General features: G+C 48.9%; 1 protein-coding gene across 4 annotated transcripts in view; it reads left to right on the top strand.

Moving 5' to 3' along the window:
• Positions 1-27788, top strand: part of LOC149325131 (potassium voltage-gated channel subfamily KQT member 1-like) — a 469319-nt gene that overhangs the window by 178465 nt on the left and 263066 nt on the right. For 2 of the 4 annotated variants that reach the window (XM_089563199.1, XM_089563200.1), the window contains exon 1: positions 14509-14756. The exons of the other annotated variants lie outside the window; for them this stretch is intronic. In XM_089563199.1, coding sequence (XP_089419325.1) covers positions 14524-14756 — 233 coding nt within the window. In that variant the 5' untranslated portion in view covers positions 14509-14523. Of the gene's footprint in view, positions 1-14508; positions 14757-27788 lie in introns of those variants that run through there. 4 annotated transcript variants of the gene reach the window in all.

Here is a 27788-nt window from a genome sequence, read left to right on the forward strand (position 1 = left end):
TCGTTGCATCCCGTGGGAATGTTTGCGGAGGAGCTAAAACTACCGGGGAACCCAGCTGTGCGGCGAACAGTGTATGCATTTTTTATATGTATGTGTGTACTGACTGGGTACAATGCTTGGAAGCATGATCATGTGTGGAAGCATGATTTGCCTATATTTTTCTACTGTAGTGCGGCAATTTCAGCAGAAAATAATGTGAATATTTGTGATCTGTAAATAAGAGCTAATTATATTTAACGAGTATTGAGGTTATCTAGAAACACTTCGAAGTTCGTTCTGCGAAAGTCGTTAAAACTATATATCATTATAATGCCGCCGATACCACATCCATCACAGCTGAATTAGAGTCATTCATTACTGAGTACATACTAAACTTTTCCAAACGTACCGTTGAAGAGAACTGGTTATTGTACAAGCACAAACTGCTTACACTAAGAGATCGCCATAATAAATTATTTTTAGCGCAACGGGGACAAAACACAAGAAAGATGACAACACGGGCGCTTACTCCAACTGTTTAATCAAGAGACAGCATACGAAATGTATAGCCCTCCCAGCGCATGCACACGCGTACAAGGCACCCAGACACACCATGCATCGATCTTATTCCAGTAGGCGCGACATAAATTTTTGCTCAGCTTCATATAGAAAAACAGAAGTGTCACTAACACAGCTCAGACCCGCATTTTTGACATGAAAGGCTTCCAGAATTTCACGACCCGTGTGATGTCTACCTCTGCCCAAAATCCTCACCTCGCAGAACCGTGGTTTACAATTGTTGCAAGCCCTACAGTGCTCAGCAAGTCGCTGACCTTTATTATTTTCAATATCTCTTGCGTGTTCCGTGAGTCGGTCATTCACGCATCGTCCCGTCTGTCGAATATAGGATTTTCCGCAGGACAACGGAATTTCGTAGACAACGTTGGTGGCACACTTCACAAAACGCTGGCCATGACTGAAAACCAACTAGCTCAGCAGTTAACCCTCTTATAATATAATAGACCGCCACGTGCCTAAAAAAAAAATTGTTTCGCATTCTGCCTCACCGTGGTTTACTGGAACCCTACGCCGCCTGCGCAACAAAAAGAAGCGTATTTTTTGTCGCTCCAAAGCAACTAACCTTCCTGAACGCTGGGCTGCATATCATCACATTCACGCTGAATACGCTATCGCAATCAAAAATACAAAAAGAATTTTTTTGACGACACCCTCCCATCACTTCTACAATCTACTCCGCGCAAATTCTGGAGTATTGTTGGAGGCCAAGAAAGCAAAGTAATCCAACTAGCCCATTCCGATAATGCCTCGATCCCTCCGAACCAGCGCTGCTCTGTTTTAAATGATGTATTTTGTTCCGTTTTCCTCAAAAGTGCTCCTACTACTCGTTCGTATGAACGTAATTGCTCTTACTTGCCAATGAATTCCATTACTACAGACTGGGCCGGCATAGCAATGTTGATTGATAACATGAAAATATCTTTTTCATCGGGCGAAGATTCAATCAATTGTAAAATGCTCAAAACTACTCAACCGTATTCGTCCATTATGCTTTCGATGCTTTTTTCACTGTCTCTAGGTTGCTCAGTACTCCCAAGCGATTGGTCCCTTAATTAGGTAACACTCATTCCCCAATAACTATCGTCCTATATCACTCACAAGTATTCCATGTAAACTTTTGGAGCATGTTATATATTCGCATCTCATCGCTTTTCTTGAGTCTAATTCCTTTTTTGTGGCTGTGCAACACGGTTTTAGAAACACGTTCTCATGCGAAACACAACTTATATGTTTTACTAATGACCTATTTACCCATGCTGACATGAGCTTCGATGTAGATTGCGTGTTTTTGTACTTTGCGAAAGCTTTCGATACTGTTTCACACGATCTCGTAATATTTAACCTTAGCATGCTTAACATTGATCCAAATGTACTAAACTGGATTAAAATCTTTCTGTCAAATCGAACTCAGTACGTTTCTGCTTACGACTGTTAACCTTCTCACATTTCCGTAACATCGGGCGTACCCCAGGGATCGGTACTAGCACCTCTTCTCTTTCTTACCTACATTAACGACCTTCCTAAATGTATTTTCCATTCAATCAGGCTCTTCTCAGATGACTGCGTCATTTTTCGCACAATAACTGACCACACTGATTCTTTTAAGCTCCAAGAATATCTTACAAGCATATTTAACTGGTGCGATAGATGGTTCACGCAACTAAATGCTAGCAAATGTAAAACAATGCATGCATCGCGTCGCATTAACATCACTGACAACACGCGCACTTACTTTCTTCGCGACACTTCCCTTGAATCCGTCGAGTCGTACAGATACCTAGGTGTTCATATTTCACGTAACCTATCATGGCATATGCACGTCGAGCACGTCACTAGTGTTCATCAGCGCCACCCACCAACGTGGGTGGCGCTGATGAACACTCTCAAGGTTAGGTTACTTGTAAAAACATAAATACCCCCGAAAGCAGAAGAATTGACAGCCGTCGCCGTAGCTCAGAGGTAGAGCACCGGACGCGTAATTCGGAGGTCGTGGGTTCGGATCCCACCGGCGGCAGGTGGTTATTTTTTCTTCTGCTTTTCTAATCAGTTATCTTTAAACGATAACATATTCAGTAATATTCTAAATTGATCAACACCACAAAACAAATAAGTTAAAAAAAAATCCTCTGTGCCCCTTGGTTTCTGTGGCTGTTGGCTTCTGTAATATTTATAACGAGCCCCTCATCCCCTTCCCTTGTTTGCTTATATATATATATATTGGGTCCCTTTCCATCTGCCACACGCGCTGGCCACAACGCCAGCGACCCTCTTCTTCCGTCTCGGTGTTCTCGGAGGTGCTTGCAGCAGTTGGAACTCTTTTTCAAGCTTTAGTTGAGCCGAAAAAAATTGGGTCCTTAAAATTCGGTGTTCTGTCCCTTTGACACTACTGCGCAGCTCTTTCGCGCAGGTTTTTCGGCGCCTTTCTCTTGGATGATCTTAAGAATATGACACTGTTCACGAACTCCGCCTTCACACAGCCTAACGCTAAATTTTTGTTGTTGCCTGACACCGAAGTTCAATGCGCATTGGCTACTGTGTCATGTGCAGCCCTGCTCAGAACTGGTTGCGGATGGCGAAAGTCGACAAAAAGCCCTGAATTGCAGCGCAGTTTTGTGCTTTGGCCTCTACATACAACGAACAGCGAATGGCGAAAACCGAAATGAAGGAATCGCGGGCAATCGGGCCTGAGCTCAATGTGCCATTGCGTTGTCCACACTGCAGGGGCCCGTCCAAAAACTTCGATCACAACGCTATCGGACGGGCACACATTATCCCTCGTTGTGGCTGGCATCGGAGCAATCGATGGTGACTGCGTTGCATATTAACGTTGCTGCTGTCTCTTACTTAATCCACCTGCTTGCTGGGGGATGGCTTGCAAACGAAAAAGAAATGTAGGTGAATAGTTGATCCAGCTCGTCACGTTTAACGAATAGGATGAGGTGGTCGACATATTCTGCTTTTTTGTGCACGAGAGTAAAGCCGTCTTTGAATATTTTGTCATCTATTGCACCTTAACTAATCCATCGCTTACTTTGATAAACCAGCCTTCTGCTTGCAAATATCTCTCTTACCGTAAATTACATTCGAGCAGTAAGAAGTCATCGCACGAATCCCCAACACCGCCCATTTGCCATTTTTTCCTCGAGATCAGCAACGGCTTGTTTCCAGCCACGCAGTGCAGTAAGGATTCTCAGGCCAACAGCGCCCCACGAAAGACTGAGATTCCCATAGCAGAGCCCCAGTTGAACGAATCCTGTCCCAGCGCTGGTCGTCCCTCCATGGAGCACAGCGCAACAGGCGCCCGCCGTTGGCGTCAGCCTCCCCGTGCTTCCTCGCGGCCGTCTCGCTCGATGTTAGAGGCCATTCTTCAAGGCGGCGCACCCGCGCTGGCGGGAAGCCGCTGAAAACGCGCTGCCAACTCCTTCGCGCGTCATCGAGCTGCGACCCCGAAATATGTCCGCGGGAGAGCGCCACTATGCGTGCGAGCAGACTATAGAAAGGGCTTCTCGCGCTCTGCCTCTGCCGCGGTGATGATTACCCTCCTTATCCGTTAATGCATTTTTTTCTTTTCCGCTCGTTAACGCCCTTATGTGAGCGGTGGGCTATAAGGGGGTGCCGCTTGAAAGTGCGCGCGACAAGGAGCGGCGTGGCGTATAAAGAACGCGCTAGTAATTCGCGTTGACCCGAAGTGAAATTAATCTTCCCCAAGCTGGTACGTGGCCTGTAGTCGGAGCCCTTTCCATCTGCCACACACGTTCTTCCGTCCCGGTGTTCTCGGAGGTGCTTGCAGCAGTTTCAACTCTTTTTCGAGCTTTAGTTGAGCCGGAAAAAAACTGGGTGTAAAATGCGGTGTTCTGTCCCTTAAACACTTTTCGCTAGAGCATCAACCTGAGATGCAAGGACAACTGCGCAGCTCTTTCGCGCAGGTTTTTCGGCGCCGTTCTCTAGGGTGATCTTGAGAATATTGCACTGTTCACGAGCTCCGCCTTCCCGCAGCGTAACGCTAAAACAGCGCAGCTGCACAAGAACTAGGGGAGATGAGACAAGACACCGCGCTGACTTAAAGCTGAAGAGTTTATTCAGAGCACCACCGTTAAAAAAAATGGCCTGGATCGAACAGAGGTAAAGCAACGCAAAACATGTTCCTTATACGCGTCCTAGAGGACGACACCGGATAATCATGTTCTTTTTCGAGATAGCGATGTAAGGAGTGCTAACAAACCTCGAGCCTAACTGCATAATATCTGAGGCCTGAGTAATCTCCTTAGTAACTTAGTGGACCAACACCAAATAAGATTTGCTCGCGAGCACGTACCGTCACACTCCCGCACCCCGCGGACATACGTACAACCTTTGTCAAAAGTTTAGAGCCCAGGAGGTTTACTTCTTAGCCTTGCAGTGGGACTCCTGAAGCATTCTGGGAAGTCCTACTCATTTAAGGAGGCAGCAGCAGAAATCTTCTTACCCAGAGGAAATTTGGAGCGCTGGAGATGCATCACGAACCACACAGTGAGGCTCAGAAGCAAACCCCCTGGGCTCCAAACTTTTGACAAAGGCTGTACATTCATAGGCATCCTAACCGTCTAAGCCCTCTTTTAGTGCCAAAGCAGTGCTCCGGACGTACCAGCCCCGAGCAAGAATCTTGTCTTGTGCTCCGAACAAACCCGAACTTGCTCGGATAAGTTCGGAAGAGCGTGGCGGTAGCTCTAGCCAATGGGAAGAGGACGTCGCGCCACCTAGGTCACCAACCTTGTGGCGTCATCGGAACCTGCCCTGGAAGTTGCCACTTAAATTAATTATTGGTCGCGAGAGATAGCTCAGGAACTGAAACGTGGGTCGCACAATCTCTTCCGGTGGCTGTGATAAAAACAGTCGCCAGACAGTGCAATGGGGCATCGCTTGAGCGCTGGGCCACGGCGCTGGTAGTGGCATGAGGACTCGCCTCGTTCTATGAGCATTAATACCACAGAATTAATAATTTTGTTATATGGGTATCAACCCACTAAATATATCGCGTCATACCGTTAAGACGGAGTCTAAGTGTCCCCTCCGCTTCAAGAGTGAACACCTGCTTTCGCACGTCTACTCAGTTTAACCTCGTTAAATCCTACCACCGTTTGTCCTCACGAATGAAATGGAGATAGCTGTGGCTACTTCCCGTCTGCCATATAGCTTCAAACGGTCTCGCTGCTAAATTCAATCAGGTACTCTCAATATTAATCTCGCTGACTCAGGGGGGGCGTCTTGGTCGGCGCAGCTATTGTTTAACCGCGGCTCTTCCGGGCACGTTTTAAATAGCGGCCACGACGCGCGGGAGGCGGAAGTGAAGGAGGCCCATAAGCTGTCTGAATTAGCCGCTTCTCGAGGGGAGCTTAAAGAGACAGGAGCGAGTTGCGGCGAGCAAACCTTCCTCTCTTCCTCTCTCTTGGCTGCAACGGAGAGCGGACTCGATGAAACCATTATCTTCGACAGCCCGAGAGGTTTGTTTAAATAATAAACGGAACCTGGTTTACTCTGCGAGTGCGCGCACTTTGGATCGTTATGCTTGCTCCTTGTTATGAGTTGTTCAAGCGAACGCCATTGCCTGCGTCGTCGGGATTGGAGCGTTGCGCGCGTAATGCTGCCGGTTGTTGGGGGCTGTTCCTCTTAAGTGACGTCTTTCCCCGCCGCCTTCGTGCCCATCCCTCTAAGGAAGGAACTCGCAGCGCCCGCTGTATGGTTGCGGCTGTCAAGCCTTTCTTTGCCATTTTGAGCTTTAGTTTGTTGAATGAGCCTTGGGAACAGACACGAAGAAATAATCAAGAAAGCGGGAAAGAAAAAGAAAGAAGCAAAGAAAGGAAGAAGGAAAGGTTTATTAGGTTTAGCGTCCCAACGCGACTCAGGCTATAAGGGATGCCGTAGCTCACCATCGATAGCATTAACGGCAAAAGAATTTGATTATTTGAGTGATCATGTTTGAGTGTTGCCTTGGCGCATGCGTGGTGATTACCTGGCGGTCTGTACTCAATGAAAAATTCAGTTGTTAGTCAAGCCGTTGTCCTGTGTCATTCTCTTCTTGTGTTTCCGTCTTTTTTGGCTGGTTTTCTCCCTTGACATGCCTTACCAACAGGCCCACCATTCTGCCCTGCGCCGTAGTGGAGGGCTCCGGAAATTTCGACCACCTGGGGTTCCTTAACGTGCACCACGGGCCTCTGGAATTTCGCCTCCATCGAAATGCGACTAAAGCGGCGGGGATCGAACCCGCGCTTTTTGGGTAAGCAGACGAGCCCCATAACCACTGAGCCACCGCGGCGGCCTAAGAAGGAATTAAACAGAGTGAGAAAGGGGCAAATAAATAAAGAAATAAAGTAGGAAGGGAGGAAAGAAGGGAATCAAAGAAAGAAGGAAGGAGTCCCGGGAATTTTCCCTACATTTTATTTTTCCGAGCTGTGTTTTATCCCCCATATGTCGTTGATTGTTTAGATTGATTGTTTAGAAGAAAGGGATGCAATTGCTTCATCCCCCTTGTTTCAGTTAGTCCAGTAACTTTATCAATTTTGTGACAAGCTTTAAGTGACTTGTCACATGATTTTACCGTCTTGTTTGATATATGAATTGTCGCGTGTTTTTTTTTTCTTTACAAATATCTGGTTGCTGTAATGTTTATTTGTTTTGTGTACTGAGAATAACGAGTACAAAAAGCCTGTCAGGAATGAATTTTTCCTTCTGCTTCGCTGCCCTTCATTGTGTTTCGGACGAAAATAAATATGAATAAAATATAGTGAATGGGGAGGAAGGAGGAAGCAGGAAATAGCGAAATTGATTGTCTCTGCTCGGTGTACTTTTATTAGAGGCGAGTCGCTGCTTTGTCACTCTGTAGCCACCAGTGTGAGTGCCGTGCGACCAGCTCAGTGCCGGGGGAGTGGACGTGATTGATAGACGCTGGGTGTGGCTTTAAGCGATCACGTTTGGCTAGATTCGTCCGTTGTTTGCGCGGGTCCCTTTTCGGCGCACTACCCTCGCGTCGGCCAGAGGTCGAAGCCAACTGCGCCAGGTTTCTATGATGCGTGTGACGCTTTCACGGGGCGTCAGGTTATCGTCCACAGTGTGCGCATGTTATTCCGGCAGTGTGGCGTGCACTGGCGCGTGTGTTTTGCACATCTGTGGACTGTACTCGAGCTCTGTCAGAAGAGAGTGTGTTCGATTCTGCTGTGACATGGCCCACTCCCGTCTCGGACAGACTCGAGCGGAGAATTACAAAGCCACCGTGGTCCGAAAGACGGCCTGTTTGCTGCCATGCGCTTTCCCCGAGACCGATGCTATAAAATCTCTCACAGCCCACAAGCGGAATGCGGGCGTTATTAAATGTTTTTTTTTTTTCATTATATTGTCGCGGAAGCGGCCGGGACGCAAATACGTTTTCGGTTCTTCGATGCGATCCACATGGACGTGCAGATGACGTCAAAAGTAAACGGAAGGCGCTGCAGGGTGATGAACCGCGTCGCTGCGCCTTCTAACAGCGCCTTTGGCAACTGAACACCTCGGTGGCCACGAAGCGGTGCGCGCTATTAGCAGATTTTAACTCTCGTCCCGGTTACTCACTTTCGGCTGCTGTAACTGCTGCTCGTTGCGTTTGGCTGAGATGCGTTTGGAAAAGCGGCTCGCGCCGTCTGAAAAGGATCAGCTGCTGATGTCTCGACCCTTGCCGGCATGCAGCTTCATGCCTTGACTGTTTATTCATGATGCTGCCACGATCAGAATGTCGCTGCTTCCTTTTGTTGCCAAAGCAATTACACTACGCTAGTCGCCGAGCCATTTCGCGGAGCCAAGGAAAGGCCATACTGCGCATGCGCGAGGAGCAGTGACGTCACACGGCGCACAGCTGACGCGCCGCCGCCGTCGCTGCGCGGGTGACTCAGAGGTGCCTCCGCCGCGCTCGCCAGTTGCGCATGCGCAGTAGCGGCGCATAGCTAGTGTGCCGGGGCCGCCGCCGCTGCCGCGCACTCTCCATCGCCTCTCTCCTCTCCGATGCGCAGTAGCGGCGCACAGCTAGCGTGCCGGGGCCGCCGCCGCTGCCGCGCACTCTCCATCGCCTCTCTCCTCTCCGATGCGCAGTAGCGGCGCACAGCTAGCGTGCCGAGGACGCCGGCACGCCAGGTCTGCGTAGTGACATCGCTTGCTCCACGCGCATGCGTAGTATTTTCGTGCAAGAGCATGCGAAACGGCAAGACTGTGCGCAATGTAGCTCACGTAACAATATATGGCTACACCCAAATGTTGCTTTCGCGGTCCTCCAGGTTTAACCAGAGCTAAACCACAGCCAATTTTTCTCCCTCAGCTCGAAACGCTTTCTCGTGCCTGCTCCCGCATGCGCGCCGGAAAAGAGGTTAACCGGGCCCCGCAGTCTCTGCTGAAGCATTCGTTGCGCTTCTTGTAAGATGCGCTTAGAACGTCTGCTTCGTAAGCCGCTGTCAATTAGCACTGAAATCTTGGAAGTCGCGAAAATGAGCGAAGATTAACACATCGTCCTTCATGTGCGCAGGGTCTACCGTAAATGAGAAAATTAAACACTCAAAGCAGCTCGGGACGTAAATAGGCCTCGTGATCGCGTGGATAATCTCTTACTTTATTAACGCCAGAATTCTCCTTGAGATCCAGGTTCTTGTAAGAAGAGTGGGAATCCTCGTTGACGGCCTACATCGATTCTCCTTGCGGAAAGGTTGTTTGGTTTAGTTTGATTCTGTTTCTGGTTCTTAACGCGCCGAAGCTTACGTCGGTTATGGCAGCTGGGGATTAGTTTCGAGCACCAGGTGTTGATCAGCGCTCACTGACTGCGCAGCACAGGGGGGCTTTTGTACTTAACCCGCATCGAACTTCTGCATCGACGGTGAGCAAATGTGTGAGGATTCCTCATAAGCAACTTGGCACTACTGAAGTTGGGCGCAACACGCAAGGAAGGCTTGTCGCTCGGCTTTGCAGGAGAACGGGACCGGATAAAACAATACTGCGAATTTGTCTATAGTCTATGATTCTCTACCCCGACGCATGGGAGAGGCAGTGCCACGCGATTATGAAAGCATCACGTTTTGGAACTGTTTCGGTTGCGCAATCGATTAACCGAATGCTTTGTTTTCAGTTAAATCAATTCAAGAAGCCTCTTTTTAAAAGTTCACTAAGGAGGAATATGAACCCGCCGCTTTACCGCCTGAACTCGATTTACACGTTCCGAGCATTCATAGAAACTTCGAATTACTGTCCTGTGCTGCCCGCTTCCCTGATTTTAATCGGATTAAACGTCCCGGCTCCCGCCTTTTTTTTTTACCCACCGCTGACGGTGGGAGGAGTCAGCCAACCTTTCAGCCAGTCCCGTGGCAGTTTGCCGCTCTGCCATCGGCGGAGTGATACGTAGCGATCGGCGAAAGCAAAGAGTCCACGCTTATTTTTATTTCCGTGGGCCTAATTTGCGCCTATGTAGCCTCTGACTGGATCTATTTATTCACGGAATCCGAAAAAACTAAATAAAAGTGAAAGCTAAGCCTTCTCGCGAACGGCGCTCCACGCGCTAGTTGGCTCCTCGTACCTTCAGCGGTGAGTTCAGAAACAGGCGTGGGTCGGAAAGTTTAATCGGATTTAAATTGGGGAAATCAGCAGCACACGACAACAATTCGAAGTTTCTAGGAATGCTGAGAACGTGTAGGTTGAGATGCCGCCGTAAAAAGGCGAGTTAAGATTCTTCTTTGGTGCACCTTTAACATCCGACATGCTTAGTATGCGTTGCCACCTGGCAGTTTCGGAACACGAGCATTTGACTTATTTTTTGCTGCTGAAGCATGCCGTGCTCAAAACAACACAGAAGAACACAGCGAACACGTGCTCGTGTGTGTTCTTTTTAGTTAGATGTGTTTTCGTGCGCTCGTCATTCCGTTACAGCGAACAGAACAACCATCCTAGCGTCGCGTCCTTTTGGGCGTTTTTTATGTAGTTTCTCCTGTCACGAGCATACGCAGCTAACACAAGAAACGAAAATGAATTATTGCACCAGAACTGCCAGGACGCCTTTCCTGCACGCGCACAGGAGCAGCCAGGAAAAAGCATTTCGATTGGAACGAGAAAGAGACAGAGAACGGCGCCCCACGACACGTCTGTGGTGGCATCATCATGACAAAGCAATCAACGCACGATAGCGGTGTGCTACCGGGCATGTAGGAAGCCACACACGCCAGTTGCAGACCCGCTTCAAATGGCGCTCCTGGAACGTATCAGGGCTAGAGCCAGGGAACTTCCCGCTGTTGCATTTGAAAAGCAATGAACACCCGTTCGAGGTGCCCCGTAGTGAAAGCCGGGCGCACAAGACAAGGGTTTGCCGATAACGCGCTTCGGCTCGTGGCGACCGAGCTAATCAGTTATCAAAGGCGATGCTAGCGCTTGGCCAGGCCTTTCATTTGCCTACTTTTGACAGCAGCTGCATCGCTGGATGCTTTACAGCGGCTTCAGTAAAGTCGAGATAGGCGAGTTCATTCTAGGCTCTTATTGACGCGCGAGCCGAGTTAACGCGCGAATTAACGTGAACAAAGAAGAAATGTTTTCAAGGGTAGTAGACAGCTGGGCGAGCTGTTGAACATTACACATCGGTGCGAACTGCGCAGAAACGCGTGAACAGCGCAAGAAAAATTGACCGATGATTACGGTGCTGCCTAAGGCGAAATTTGCGCGCAGCGTGATAATTTGCGATATACTGAGGCAAAGAACTTTGGCGGCCGTTAAGAGGACAGAGATTATGTAGGCAGAAAAATAAATAAAAATAAAATGCCCGGCCACCCCCCGCCAGAAGGCAGGATGAGAAAGATTGTTGCGTTGTCGCGCAGGGCCTCTAAACTGTCGCACTAAACGAACGCTGCTCAGTGGTGTAGAGTGGCGCGGTGCAACCCTTGCTCTGTTGCGGCGTCCTCTCGAGAACCGTATCTCATTGCTTCATGGAGGAACGCTGAAGCCACAAAGGACGCGTCTTCGCCCTTAGCACATCCAGAGTTTCGCGTGTCAGTTCCCATGGTAAACGGTGCAGTCTTCGCGAACGGCCCCCATGTACAGTTGCCGGCTTACGGTTCGACTGCCGATTCATGGCTTGCTCAAATTGCAACTAGCAGTTTCATGGTAGATATTACGAGCGCTGATTCGAGCACAATCGGCCACGTACTATCGGGGACAAAAGTGGCATACTCCACGTGGCGGGAGCCGGAGCAACGGAAAACTGCGGCATTTCGGCGAGCTAGAGCACGAAACAATGAAACGAGCCAAGCGACGTGCCTGCTGATAATAAAGGTCACGCACTGGCTGTCTCGAAACTAAATGCCGCCTGTAGATGGCGTTGCAACGCAGTTTTCCGTTGCCCCGGCTGCCGCCGCGTGGAGTATACCACTTTTGTACCCGATAGTACCTGCGCGAGAGTTAAGGAGCCCACTATCACGTTTTTCATTTACCCTGTAAACAGGCGGTGGATAGCATTGGCTAGATCGTGTCTCCCTCAGCACTCCCTTACATATGTTAAATGTGTTAATGAGATGTGTGGTTGTAAACCACGGCCAATTTCTGAGATCTATCTATATGCAATCAAAAATTAATGACGATTGAACAAGCGGTAATGAGGGTGACGAGCACTAGTTATGGAAACGCAATCACATTTGAACCGCAATTTATTCACCATCTGTACTGCTCTCCCAGGGTTCTCAGGATACCTCTGGATACCTCTCCATTATTCGTTAAAGTCTCTCTCTCTCTCTCTGGGGAAGCATGCCCGATGTTTGTTTTTTTCTTCATTGTGATCTACGTCACATCGAGAGAATGTAAAAATGGTGGCTAATATCTTTAAACACTAAGAAATCATCATTCGTCTCGTTCATCGCACGGATTATTAACCAATACCGAAATACACTTTGAAAGAAATACACTCTGAAATAAACTCTGAAATAACCTCCGTAACCACTTACAGGTACTTGGGAATTAACTTCTCTGCTGATATTTCGTGGACCATTCACACACAAAAAAAATACCAATGAGGCTATCAGTGTCCCCGGCTGTTTACGCCTTCGCTTAACCCCTCCTTCCTTAGGATTATTAACACGGTGCAGCTTTGTTCGACCCAGACTCGAGTTTGCATCTGCTATCAGGACCGCTACCAAGCTAATCACATTAACTTACTAGAATCAGTTAGAAACCATGCGACACGTTTAATTTTTTTCGGTCACTCGTATCCATTTAGAGTTACCCAACTTACAACGCAAGCTAACGTCCCCAACCTTGCATATCGACACAAAGTCGCACGCCTGTCCTCTTCCGCAAATTCTATCCTGAGTCATCTCGCAGGCATATTAATTTGCCGGCACATCGCCACTCCCGCCGCTTGAACCACGGCAAGGCCGTAGTTCGCCTCATCTTCGTTTTTGGCAAGATCGTCCATCGTAACCATGGCCACTTCAAGTACGTCGCTGAACAACTCATCTGTAACTAGAAGCGCCCACCCCTCGTGTGAATCCCTTTACAGGGCATTTCATCATCGTAATCATCCTTTCTACGCCCACTGCAGAAGAAAGGCCTCTCCCATAGCTCTGCAATTAACCCTGTCCTGCGCCAACTGTGGCCACCCTATTCCCACAAACTTTGTGATCCCTCCCATCCGCCCGCCTAACTTTCTGCTGCCCCTTCTCCCGTCTTGAGTGCATTATAGCGCGAGGACTGAATATAGCAGGACAGCAACTGCTGTTGTGGCGAGGTTTAGAACGTCATTTCTCCGACGCTCCTTGGCCCTCCTGAAGCCCGACTCGGCGGCTGCATTTCGACCCAGGTGAGATGCAAAGACGCTTGCGTCCTCTGCTCCGGAACCCTCCTTGACGCCGTCATCAACTGCACGTGAGCGCCTTCGGGATGGGCAACCCCACTTGCCGATTTTCTTTCGTTGCCACCGCCTGGCACGGCAAAAGTGACGGTCAGTGATAGTGAAGTTCGCGGTGCTGTGCATTGTTTGCCGCATCCGGTTCGCGTTAGTCTAACGCCCATTACGTTCTTTCTCTTGTGCCCTCCGCACAACTGCAGAAAAGGGGCTGTGTCACACTCGCTACCCAGCAGGGTAAGGGAGCGCCGGATAGCGGAGTATTACGGGAAAGGTCAAACTCCCCCCAAGGACGGATTCATTAGGTCGCATCCTGTGTGCACGTGCTTGCGGTGAGGCGGTATCCGCGTCACAGTGCGTGGCTTTTGTCCCATGTCTACAGCAGCGTGCGTTGACAGCTTGAAGCGCGGTCAACAGGATGTTACCACGCTATCTGCAGGCATGAGGAGCGACGATTAGGAACAGATGGGTTGAAGTGACTTTCCTCGAACTTGGGTCAACCGGACGTTGGGAAAGTGAGAGGGTTCGCGAACGTCGCAGCAGGAAAGCATAATTATCCGAAATCGTGATGGTAGAAAGTGTACTTATGTTTACGGTGTCGCGATGAGTTACCTTCTTTCCCCAATCATTGATTGGTTGTGTTATCCTTTCCGAATTGTTGATTGGTGATGTTTTCCTTTCCCCAATAATTTATGGGGTGGATTTTTGTGCAGTTACCTGGTTTGTTATTCTCCCCACCGAGGGTGGGGACATAGGGTTTAAAACCAGCTGTTTCGGCAGGACCGAGGGCAGGTTTCGTCACGTAGAACTACGAGTCAGTCAAGTGTAAATATGTTTTCTCCGTGCTTGTATCTTCCTTTGTGTAAGCTCTCCAGCCACGATACCAACTGTGATCATAGTAGGTGCAGCTCTTGAAACGGGCCGCCCTCTTGAAAGTTGAAAAGGAAAGTTCGTAGGAGGAGGAGTAGGAGCGGGGAAAGAAAGGCTCGAAAGGCCCGCGCGTCGGGGAGGCGCTGCGCTCGCCCGCGGCCGTGGCCCCCGCGGCGGGGCGCGTGCATAGCGCCGGGCGGCGGCGGTGGCGTCGCGGCGGCGGGCGAGTCCCTATGGCCGGCAGCCGGTGGGCGCCTCGCCGCCGGCCGGACCCCGAGCTGGGCGCCCCGCCGCCACCGACTGGCAGCAGCAGCGGAGAGGCACCCCCCCGGTCGCTGCTGCCCGAGCGCCTGCTGTCGACGCGGCAGCCCGGGCGCGACGCGCGCCGCCGCCGGCACCAGCTCCTCGTGCACAACTTCCTCGAGAGGCCCCGCGGATGGAGGGCCGCGCTCTACCACATCGCCGTGTGAGTGCGTGGTGCGAGAGGCGACCCTTCTTTCTTGGCACCGCACCAGCCGGGTCGAAAAAAGCTGCGCCTGCTTTGCTGCTGCACGCCGCGTGTGCCTGCCGCTTTTCCACGAGGGCGGAAGTGTGTGCATGCGTCGTCCCTTCGGGGCACCGTCTCGCTCGCTCGCCGCCCCCCACTACTGGAGCAAATGTCAAAAGGTTGGCGCAAGAAACCCCCGCGTTCCAAACAATGATTCGGCCGCTCCAGGGCGCCAGAGCGTTGCGGCGGCGTGCGCAACCGAGAAGCGACGAAGCATGCGTCTCCGTCCTCGTAATCTTGGACGCAACATGCGCCAAGTGTTCGCTGACAGACGGCATCTGATTCCGCGCCGCCGTACTTAATCACCCGCATATCATCTCCGTGGGCTTGGCGTGAGTATGATGGAGTAGTTCATTAATAACTGTCGTCCCCTTCGGAGCGCTGATTGCAGCAGGCAGAAAAAGTGGGGTCGCACAGAGCGCGTGGAACATGCCCAATCTCGAGTACGGCTCTCGGCTCACCCCTGCTCTACGCGGCTCTTCTAGCGACCTTTGCTCTCGCCCACTCCGGCCGATCTGTGTCGAACCATCCGTGTGCACCGGGGCGAATGCGTTCTCCGCCCCACGTCGCGAGAGCATGCTGGCGTGAAATGCAGCCCGTGGTAATTCGTCGCGCGGACGAGCATCGTGATATCGAGGTCACGCGATGGCCCGAGGAGGGGCGTAAATAAGACGCGGCCGTTCGTTTCGGGCGTCGCGTGAGCTACAACCTGCCGTCGTTGCTTTGCGTTATCGCCCATCGATTAATGTCCCCAGGGAGGCGCTTAGACACGGAAGGCATGGTTCAAAGGCTTCTTACCTGCTACTCTTGGCCTTTAACTAAGCTGGACACGCACCTTTTTCGGATGGGCAGTCGCTTTGTGCGATCTGCGATGACAGTCGGCGGTTATACGCGGTTACTGTCGGCACAGCAGCGTTTATTAACGGCTCTCTTCTCTACACAAAGGGCTGCTAGGCTATGCCTGCAATGGCAAAGCCATTCAAGCCGGCTTCGTGTATTCCACATGGCAGTGCCGGTAAGCTACCGACGGTGGTAAATGAGGGATTCTGAGGTGAACCGTCTAGGCGATTCCGAGTAGCCATCGAAATGCCGACGCGGAGGCTGCCCGTGTACGCGAGATTCTGTTCGCCTGAGCTGATTATGTAAGCTGCTTTACTGCGCTGAACGATGGAGCGCAGGGCCAATCACCAGCGCCTTATAAAAAGGGAACGTGGGGTAAGGGAAACATGTGCTTTTTATTGAACGTTCATTTTTAAGCATCCTCGGAAAATGGCAAGGAAGACGGCCAACGCGAGTCACAGAGCTCTTGGCAGTAATAGTAAAAGGGAGGGGGTTACATTATTTTCTTGACGTAGACGGTTCGTAGACGAATCGGGTTGTCTTTGGCTTGCGGTTGAAAACGCTTTCCAGATTGTTAATCATTTGCCTAGACTATAATTATGTCTTTATATATACCTGAAACGTACCGATGTGAGTCTTTATATGAGCGGTTTCTTCAATGTCACTGCTCTGCCTAAAACAACTGACGTCCCCGCGTTCTTCAGCTTAATTTCATCCATGGAAGGTCGCCTCGTACAGATTCTGCAGTAGCGCATGAACGACCTTTGTGCCTATAGGCGTCTAGTGAGATCTGAATACGGCCGGAGCTATTGGTTCGCTATATGGTCCGACTCCTTGTTTTCTCTGCCCGTGACTACTGCTATGCGGCTGCAGTGTAGCTACAACTACAACAAAGTATTAATGGCCTATGCAGGAGAAGCAAAGTAGGAAGGGTCTTTAATATCGTCGGGTTCCGGTCCAGCTAATCCTGGACTACATTGAACCACGCCTCGCCTAGCCCGTATCGGTTGCGTGGCATCCCAGTTGAGAATGAATGGCGCGTCTAATGAGCGGCGTGTGGCTGCCTAGAGGCGCTTTTCGTCGCGGTTTTCGCCCTGTACATTTGTCTCTTGGCGCCCACGACGCCTTCGCCACAGCTTTGGAGACCTGTGCTGGCTTCAGAGAGACTAGCCAGCAGCGGCGCTTCCCTAAATCAGCAAGGTGGTTTGGTCAACCGCGGTCGAGAGGAAGTTCGCCTAGCCCCCACGCGGCGTCGTCATGGTATACGCTGCCCAGAATGCTTCATTTATGCAATCAAGAGACACAGCGATCAACCACTCGCTCCTCCGAAAAGTGGTGAAATGTGTTTGAAGTCTTTGCTCTTTTAAGCACCGCGTGATCATAAAAACCTAGCAGAAATGCTGTTCACAGTGGCCGTCAAGGTACTGGTAAGAATCACTCGATCGGAGGACACGGCCACATTTGTACCGCCTGTATTTTGTCTCGCCTATCAGGAGGCGTAACCAAAATGGCCGCCACCACGGTTAGTAATAGTGTGGAGAGGGTGTGCATGGAAGCGCTGCCTGCGGCTTTCGCTCTCTGTGGTCGGTATGTTATTCTACGCCGTAAAGATCGCACACGGCCATTCCATCTCAATTCACTTTTCGTTGCTGGCGCAGATTCTGTTCCACCCTGAGTAATTACACTTCTGGTTGAGGACTCCTTTTCTTTAGGGGGCTAATGACCGCGGAATGGCACGCACTAAGCTTCCTTCTCTTTTTGGTCTTCGCCCTACGTGCGTCACCGTCACCGAGGTTCTCTCTTGCCGTCCCAGCGTCGACCTTAACCTGTTTCTCCTGATCCCGGTGTTGTCTCCGATGCTGCTTCTTTGGCTGCTGCAGTTGCGCGATAATTAAATGCCTCCGCCGGCTGTATCCACCGCTGTGTCCGGCAGAATGGTGCGTACGCTGCTCGTTTTTTCTGCCGCTCTCACTCTGCGTGGCGGCTCTGATGACAAGAAACCCAGACTCCTTTCCTCCGCAAGCGCTTGTACTACGTCACATGTATTCGCTAGCATAACGGACTGATTTCATCGGCCGCGTTTCGATGGAGGCGAAACACAAAAGGCACTCGTGTGCCTTGAGATGTCGGCGCACGTGAAAGGTCCTCAGGTGGTCGAAATTATTCCGCAGTGCTCCACTACGGTACCTCTCTCTCCTTCTCTTCCATTCGAACCTTCCTCCTTTCACTCACGGCGTTGTTGAGGTGTCTAACAAGAAATGAGACAGTTACCGCGCCTTTCATTTCTTATAAGCAATAATTTGATCGCCCCTGGCTTGCTGCTGGCGCTTGGCTTTTCGGCAACCGAGCCACGAAAGGGTTCGGAAGTTGGCTGGGTTGAAATGAGCGCATCGTTCTCCCGTCTCGTAATTCCTGCATCTCAACTAAAGCCTTGCTTAGACAGCGTCCTCTACTGTACTGCTTTGACTGTGCTTTAACGTGTAGCTTATTTCTTGCAGTGTAGCACTTGCGTATTAAACGTGCACGTTGCTTAAACACGGCTCGCCAACACTTCGTACAGGCACCGTTCAAAGGCACTCTTGTTTAGCTTGGAAGGACTCTGTGTGAACGAACAGTGGACTGTGCATTCAGCATCTCCCCCCCCCCCCCCCCCCCCCCCCGAAGTTCGGGATCCTTCCGTCTGCCACGCCTTTGCCGTAGCTGGAATCGATTTGTCGCCGTCGTATACAGCGCGCCCCGGAAAAGGGACGTACCCGCTCGGGATTCGTCTGCGCGCGCAACAGCTTCCACGACCGTCTGGCTCTGAGGGCGTGTGCCTGAGCAAACCGCATCGGCGTTCTCGTTCGCTCCGTCTTTTTCACTTCACTCTTTGATCGGTATGCCGTACTACGTTGGCCCTCTAAAGCGTTGGGGACTTTCTTAACCATCTTCTTAAAGGTTGAAATGGTATAGTATTTAGATTGCATGCAGTGTTGTCTCCGGTAGTGTCTAATGTTGTTCTCGCAAGTTTCCCGCCAGAACTCCGATTGGAAGGCATAACGGCAGGCCAGTTGGTCGGACATAGTAAATAACTTATACTTTCTCTGCTGTGGCACCACAAGGACAATGACGTAGACGGAGTGATGACAACACAATAAATAAATAATAAAGAACATAATAAAGAACAAAAGCAGCAAAAATAGACGGGACAGGCGCAGGCGACAGCACATGGCGGTTTCAACATCACAGGCGCCTAACACCGCCCTACGTTGTCGCCTGTCTCTGTCCCGTCTTTTTTGCGGTTGTTGTTTTCTATAATAACTCCGTTTGGAACTGGTTCCACTGATCTTATATGGTATGCATGAGCCATCAACTTCTATAATGTTAAAGTACCTACCATTGAATCATCATCGTGGATTATGCTAACCAACCCACTAATCCACATCAATCCATTTTGTGGCGTGAGTCAACTTCCAAATTTTGGTGGTCCTTAGATTGTAAAACTTGGTGGTGCTGATGACGTCAGTACCCTCTCGTCCATCACGGAATTTCATGACATAGAAGCCGAGAAAAATACAATCGTTATAGTAATAACAAGATGCACTTTATTGACAAAGTTGTTTATGCTCTTCAAAGCCGCAACTGCGCACTCGTGCCGGGGGCGCATTTGCTCAATCTGCAGCTACCACGTGACACTACTCTAATAAATCGGGCAGCTTTCTCTAGCTTGAAAGAGGGGGACAGAGTGCGGGAATGAGCTGAGCGACCAAGCTGACGCGAGTGCTGACTGTACACAGCCTGCGTAATGGCCAGAAGGCAGGTTTCGCATTCGCCGCGTTCTCTTTCGTGCTTTCGCCTCCCTTGTAAACGGCCATTCCTGTTGCATTCGCAGACCTCATCAATGCACACCTGCGAGATAAACTCGAAAAACTGCAGAGTAATGCAGTGTGTTTTGCCTGTTCGAATTATGGCAAGCCGAAATTAAGTGGTCTGGAACTATTATAAACACGGCGAGAAAAACAGCGATGAAAGTTTTTGTTTCAAATAGTTACCTTCGAATAAAAATAAACGAATAACGGCATATTCATTCCCCCTCCAAAACACGACACGTTTGGACCATAGCGCCGCAATACAGCCTTATAAAACACGAATAGATGGGTTCTATAACCTTTTCCATTCTTGTACTCGTATTCATTTGTGTAATGGTCACTCGAGCGGCGCTGCAGCGGCGCGAAATGTTTTGAACATTTACTGGAGTCACACTAGACGCAAAGAGGGAGATGAGCACTGATCGTGCTTCTGGTGCCTATGTGTTGAAAATCGATTTTTTTCTTGAGGAAAAGAAATGGCGCAGTACCTGTCTCCCATATCTCGGCGGACACCTGAACCGCGCATTAAGGGAAGGGAGGAAGGTGGGAGTGAAAGAAGAAAGAGAGAAATAGGTGCCGTAGTGGAGGTCTCCGGAATAATTTCGGCCACCTGGGGATCTTTAACGTGCACTGACATCGCACAACACACGGGCACCTTTTGCGTGTCGCCTCCTCCTAAACGCGGCCGGGGGGGCTGGGTTAGAACCCGCAACTCCGGCTCAGTAGCCGCGCGCTCTAACCACTGAGCCACCGTCGCGGGTTATTTGTTGCTTTCATGGATTCCTGTTATTCACAATATTTTTTAACTCTACGCTGTCAATAGCGCACATTCGGTTTCTGTTTTCTGACAGTTCCTCTGCTGTGACGGCCCTCGTGCAAGGTCTAAGGTACTCATAAGTGAATGAGTAAATAAAAATTGTTGGGGGCACTTAATGAACTTACGTGCGAGTTATCCGAAAACATCCCAATTCTATTCTGTTCTGTTCCTTTATAGTTCGTGCAGGGTGTAAGTGCCAGTACTGGATATTGCTGTTCAGCGTTTCATTTTTTCCCGTGCTTGATGACGTAACACTGTTTCCACCAATTCCGAGTTTTGTAACGCCGCCACTTTTTTGGAGGCGCCGGGTTTTCGTGTCGATGACCCATAAATGCTTTCGCTTTAGCGCTGCAATGGCTGTATTTCTCATCCGCGGACAGGCCTTCTTTCCTCGTGCAAAAAGCGGAATTTTCCCATTTAAATTTTTTTAGTGTCATTGACATCACGCTGTCACAGTGGCGTTTTTAGGGCAGTCTGAAATTTCCCTGCACGTCAACCTTACTTCGCTGGGAATTTATTTCCTGAGGAATTAAATCGAGGGTCCCTGAAGAAGCTTATAAAAATGGTCTATAGGCAGTCTATAGACTTCTTATTGACTCTATTGACTTCCTATAGATATTGCTTTTTCTCTATTCATAGTCTACAGGCTGTCCATAGACAAAAGTCCACTAAAAGTGTTTGGCCATAAATCTATAGATCGCCTATAGACTGTCTATAGCATTTGTATTGCCCATAGACTGTTCTCTAGGATTTGTCTATAGACAATCTATAGACTTTATAGACAGAAGTCTATAGAGACTCTTTAGACTGTCTAAAATTTTTCTGTAAGGGGGCCTTTCGCGGTTCCTTCTCACCGAGTGCGTGAGTGGAGACGCCAAGGGTCAGAGCGGGAATGGCGCTTTCAATGTGAGCGTAAACGCGTTGATTTTGAAAAATTTGGGCCCGTCTTGAGGGCGCTATGTGAGCCCATCGTGGGTGAAAAAAGAAAGGAATGTGTGCGTTGCGTGGTACGGTGCAGTCTGTTGAGCCTGCAGTCTGCTATGTTCTTTATCATTTGCATACGACATTCGTGCGTGTATCGAACCAGGATGCCACGCATTCGATGGTTTAACTTCTGCTCAAAGGAGCGCTTAATCAATTCAATTCAATACAATTTTATTCAACATCTTGAGGATGTTGGGTGCGCCGACAAAAAGCCAGAGGGAAGGCTTGACAGAGGTCGACGCACCCTACAATAACTTGACAGCAGCACCAGAATGTTATACAGTCTACGGCAAGTGTGCACGCCGGAAAAAAAATACAGATCATGAGTACAAATTCCGTGACACGAAGTGCCGACGGTACCTACGGTTACAACAATATAGATGCCTTATTTAATGAGCACGCAAGAGTATAGCAAGGCATTTGGCGACCATAATTCGTTCCAGTTTTTGGCACGAACCATGTGAAGCCAGTACAGGTGGCGTACTTTTGTTCTTTACAGTTTAAGTGATGAAATCCTGAAACTGCTTCGGCAGTCCCCGGCATCTGCGCAGTGCTTATTTCGCGAATAACTTTCGAACGAAGCAGTCCTTTTCGGAGAAGCAGAGCCGAATGGTGGGGCCCTCGAACGAGCTGCCTTCCGGAGTGTAACCATGTGAGTCCTTCCGCGAGCCTCCACCTGCTGTCAGGTGGTGTGCTTTTTGTGTTACGTGGCATGCGCCGCCATGGTGCACCGTACTATGAACTGGCTGCAGTTATAAAACAGTCTCCAAATGACGCCCTGTGGGCCCTTTTATGAGCGCGCTGTAAAAAATGCATTTTAAGTGAACGCAGCGAAGGCTGCGCATCACGGCACGAAAAAAAAAAAGGCGTTTCACTCCCGCTGAATTTGAACGGTCCGTAATTCCCGCATTGCGTTTCTAAGTGGCGCAGTTTAGTCTTTGGTTTTCAGTACTTCCTGCGCGACGGTGGCGGCAAACCGTCGTGAATTGTGCTATTCTGCTGCGTTTCCCGCATCAAGGATTATATTTTTGATCGTTTTCTTGCCCAAAAACGCCTTATAAGTTCCCACTCGTGTTGGGCAGAGGTAACTTACATTTCATTCTTTCCTTTTTTTTTGCATGAACTCTGTTTTTCTTGTCAGGATCTGACGGCCTGTGTCCTAGCCTGTACAGCATTCAGTCTCTCGTAGTAGGCAATGCAGCTTAACTCTCGGCAACACTGAGAGACTTACTAACGCTCGAAGCGGAGCACTGCGTAGACGACCATCCGCAGGGCGAGACTTTTTCAGCGGCAGCTGTTAAAAACTCGTTTCTCGGCTTCGCGTCGTAGTAGGATGTCGTTGTCTGTCGTCGTTTGCGTATTTGGTTGGTGCTTTGCCATGAGAACCACTCGGATGCTGCCCTTGCAAAAAAGTTTTAGACAGTCTATAGACTGTCTATAGACAAATCCTAGAGAACAGTCTATAGGCAATACAAATTCCATAGACATTCTATAGACAATCTATAGATTTATGGCCATACACTTTTAGTACACTTTTGTCCGTAGACAGTCTATAGGCTATGAATAGACAAAAAGCAATATCTATAGGAAGTCAATAGAGTCAATAAGAAGTCTATAGACTGTCTATAGACCATTTTTATAAGGGCATGGTTACCGTGCATGAAGGAAGGTATCGCGTGTGCGGAGACGTGCGTAACCGTTGGGTGGTTACCCTAGAAGGAGGAAGGTACGGCGAGAACGTGAGAAGGCGCAACCGGTCGGCTGTTGCCATGGAAACCTCCCGGAGGTTGTAACTATCCTGGAAGGACGAGGAGGGTTGTCATGAAAGGAGGCTTTGTGGCGATGGCGTAGGAAGGCATAACCATAGGATGGTCACAACGGTAACCGTCCGGATGGTGGTTACCGTGGAAGGATCGAGGAAGGTATGGGGAGAGTGGAAAAATCCCCGACCAGAGAATGATTACAGTGGAAGGAGAAAGGTATGGCGAGAGAGAATGAGAAGGCGCAGTCGGTACGTGATGGCCATGAAACTAACTACGTTTTGCGGGCGAACTTAGCCCGCGCGAACAGGCGCGCTAGTTTTGGAAGCGTTGCCTGCTGTGTATGAAACGGAGCATAGAATTCGAAATCATTTTTGCTAGTGCTACTTAATGTTCTGCATAAGTTGAAACGCACCTGCCGTTTGCAACCGCGCATTTGTACAGCTCGCGCGAAGCTCAAGATGAGATCATAGGATCACATGCGGCCGCGCGTATTTTTCTAAGAATTCGCGTCATGAGAAACGGCAGAGGGGTGGCTACTTGCGTCTTGAAGGGCATGATTTGTTGTTTTTTTTTTTCTGTTCAGAGACTAAACAATCCCAGTGAACATGCCTCGTTAGACAACTTGACCGTCAGGTTTTTCTCGGGCATAAAGATTTCAAAACATTTTGTGCAGGAAACACGTCTGGCTTGACGCAGAGAAGCTTCTCGAGTCGGTTATCTCCTTTTGCAGAGAAGGACGATAGCGGCCGCTCTGGAAACTTCTGTGTCTTTTTTCTTTTTTTGCCAGTCGAGAGTCCATTCTCGTATGGACGTCAAAAAAAACCACACAGAAAGAGCGCACCGGCCGCCTTGGCAGCTGAGACGTATACGCAACCCCATGGCGCCGTGCACCACCGATTTGCGCGCGTACTATACGCCGCTGTGTTGCAGCAATGACCAAAACTCGCGCGTCGGCTCCAGTTGCGCTGCACAGTGCGTTTCGACAGATTTCTGTGCACAATTTCCTACGCGTTTTCACTGACGACCAGTGCCTCTGGTTCAGTGAGCAGCAGCAGGTGAAAAGCGGCGAACTTCAAATGTATGTTCGGAGTCGTGAAGACAACGGGAGCAAAGGCGGCCGTCCCAAATTCAGCGCTCCATCGGACTGCTTTATTTATTTTATTTTTTTATTTATTCAAGTTTTTCGCGCAATACAAAAAACTGGGGATGGCGAGAAAAAAAGAGTGTTCCACCATTGCTTGACAAGCCTCGCCACCCCTGAATGCGGGCAGCAGCACATGATGCACGGAAAAATACATAGACATTGACTGACGTATGAGCATCCAGGGGTCGAAAATTGAAACAACACTCGGTACAAAATAACTCGGCATGACAGCAGCATACAGACGAACGCGTCATATATTGAGAATACCAGTTGCTACTGTAGAAATAGAAAAATTAGAAAGTACATTATTATACTATCACGAACAGCATTTTGAGTATGGCGCTTTCCAGCAAAAATAACGTTTTAGTTAACAGTGCTGCAGTTAGATATACAGGTCGCGAACTGAAGACAGTGACATGGTACTAAGTTCACCAGACAAAGATGTGTTTAGAAACCGAGGCAAGATAGACCCGAGCATCATGAAACCATAGTTGGTTCGGATTTGTGTGGTTTCATACGAGCCACAGCTTCTGATTTCGTATGAAGATTGGCGAGGTGTAAGTGTGAAAAGATGAGAAAAGTAGGTGTCATCTTTGCATATTGTTCTGGATATATATATATATATATATATATATATATATATATATATATATATATATATATCAAACAAGGGAAGGGGAATGAGGGCCTCGTTATAAGTATGACAGAAGCCAACAGCCACAGAAACCAAGGGACACAAGGATCTTTAATTTATTTATTTATTTTGTGGTGTTGATCAATTTTAGAATATTACTGAATATGTTATCGCTTAAATTTAATTGATTAGAAAAGCAGAAGAAAAAAACAACCACATGCTGCCGTTGGGATCTGCTTTTCTATTCAATTAGCTTTAACTTTAAGCTATAATATATTCTGTATCATTCTAAATTGTTCAACACCACAAAAGATTAATTGATTAAAAATCCTCCTCTTTCTTGGTTTCTGTGGCTGTTGGCTTCTCTCTCATATATATATATATATATATATATATATATATATTTATATATATATATATATATATATATATATATATATATATATACATAGTTTATATTTTTCCCCTGCACGATGGACCTCGCCTGTGCCCTGCGTCAGCTTTTGCGCAGCCGTGCTGCCTATCTAACGCTTCTAAGGGCCCCGGATGGAAAGATTTCAAAGAGAGAATGCATTCGTTACATGCATCGTTTGCTTCCCGAGGAGCGTCCTGCGCTTAGCTGTTAATACGGTCTCCGTTTGCTTAGTAATTTGTGCTTGCGAACATTTAGTTCGCTAGCGGGGAAAGTTTTAGTACTTATCTTGACGATGAAGTTGTCAGTGCTGCTCTGCCAAATGTGTAGCACTGCTCGGCATTCGTCAAGCGCCCAGAACGTTTTCCGCGTATACATTCTCGGTATTGCATTTGTTTTGTTTTGTTTTGGTAATCTGCGAATAAACATGCTTTTTATTGTCATTGTTATTTTCAAGATACCGCAGTGAATGAGGCCTGGCGCGGAGCTTGGACTGTAGTCGTTTGCGCGCTACGCCGTTGCTATATAAGCTGAAAACCATCTCGTAAATGCGGTCTCCTGCGTGGAAGCGATCAGACAAACGACGCCCCGGGCTGGCACTGAAAAGAAAGCGAGAAAATAAAACGCTAGGCTCCGCTGCCTGGCTTGAGCGGCGCGAGCTTTCCCGGCAGTTGAAATTAGGGCGGAGAGGATTGCGAGTGGTGCTTACAGAGAATACCGGCCGGATTAAGTTTTCCTCTTGAAACTCTGCGGTGCGGCAGCGCTCAGCGAGCGCTTGTGCGAGGAAGTTCGCCATCGTCCTGCTTCACGTTGCGTGAAAGCTCGAGTGGCGCCTGACAAATTAAAGCACTAATCCCGCACCGCCTCCCCGAAGCCTAGCGGCAGTGCCGGCCTTGTGGAAAGCGCATGAATAAAACTGGCGGCCCAGAGCTTAAACGGCCGCTTCCTGGCACGAAGCGGCTCTGCGAAACTGTCGTCGTCGAACACTGCCCAGCGCACGTGCTCAGACGTCGGAAGAGTTCGGTGCAGTGCTGATCCGCCCGCAAAAGTGAAACGCAGTGTGTCCTTGGAAGGCGGCAACTCCATTTCACTTCTGCAGTTTTCTTTCTCGCGTACTTGTTTTTCTTTTAATGAAATTTGTCCGCCGAAACAGCAGTTCCTTGGAAAGTAGCAGCATGCCTGTGCTATTTACTTCGCCTTTATCTCATTCACACCACGCATTTCTTCATTCGGTCCGGGATGTGCAACAAAATCATGCGGAGGACAAGGAAACCACTCATTTTCCTGCTGCGTCTGCTCAATTGGCTTTGGCTACTGAGTCTAAGGTCGTGGGATCTAGTCCCGGTTGTGGAGTCTGTACTCGGATGGACGCAATATGCAAAAGACGCCCGTATGCTGCACTATGCGAGGGGACGAACTCCGCCTGGTCGGAAGTTACCCGAACTCATCGTTTCCTAGCAAATAATGCCTCTATTGTTGTCGTATTTCACCGGTGTGTTATTTCCACGATGCTGTACCAACTAGCGCACCACTGAGCCTTCCTATCGAGAGCGCAGCGTCCCTCGTAGCCTCATGGGCAGGTTTGGCACGTTAAAACCAGATTTGAACATACCAATTCTTGAAGCAAGTGCGATAGGCCTGCACTGCCTTTGACGGTGCACTGATATTCGCGCAGCTCATGCAAAAAGTGTGATGCTCGAATAACCGTACCCATCCGACGTGGACTTCGCAGTAACGCGGATTCGAAGGCAATTCGAAGCGCTGATGTGATCGCAATGAGACGTCGTAGACCAGCACGAAGGGACGAGGATAAAGAACGAGCGGACACACCAATCCAAAACGGTGAACGGCCTTACCTTCCGAGCCCGTGACATAACGCACGCGGAGGAGGTCGCCATTGCGTTGGCTGCATCGCATCCCACTTCGAAAACAATTATTTCCGACTCGCGAGGGGCCTGTAAAGTCGAGCAGGGCTGGGTACCGTACCTACCCTTAGCAAAAACTAATGCGTTTGGAATATACGGTGGGCTATTTAAATTGCATTTTAAACATATTTTGTATTCGTAAATGCACTAAAAATATGTAGGAAATACGTTCCTGAAATTTCATGCTTGGTATTGGAAATATATTTTTAAAATGTGCCAAAAATAGCTGGCTTAAAGCATACTTCGAGTAATTTCCAAATACGTGAAAAAATATGTATGCAGTTTTAGCATCTTGTCAGTGTATTAAAAGTGTATTTTCGGAAATATGAAATTAATTCATCCAAAGTATGCTTCAATTCTAAAAAACGGGCAGTCCTTGTAAGCGTATATCTATGCAGTTTTAGCATCTTGTCAATGTATTAAAAGTCTACTTTCGTAAATATGAAATTAATTCATCCGAAGTATACTTCAATTCTAACAAACGGGCAGTTTTTTCAAACGTATTTGCACCACACTTCTAGCTGCCGTTGAACAGTCGAGTGCTCGAAATCGCGTTTCGGGTATGGCATTTGCGTGTTGTCAAT

This window comes from Amblyomma mixtum, chromosome 10 (genome assembly GCF_055824585.1).
Source record: "Amblyomma mixtum isolate Tamu chromosome 10, ASM5582458v1, whole genome shotgun sequence".
Taxonomy (NCBI): Eukaryota; Metazoa; Arthropoda; class Arachnida; order Ixodida; family Ixodidae; genus Amblyomma; species Amblyomma mixtum.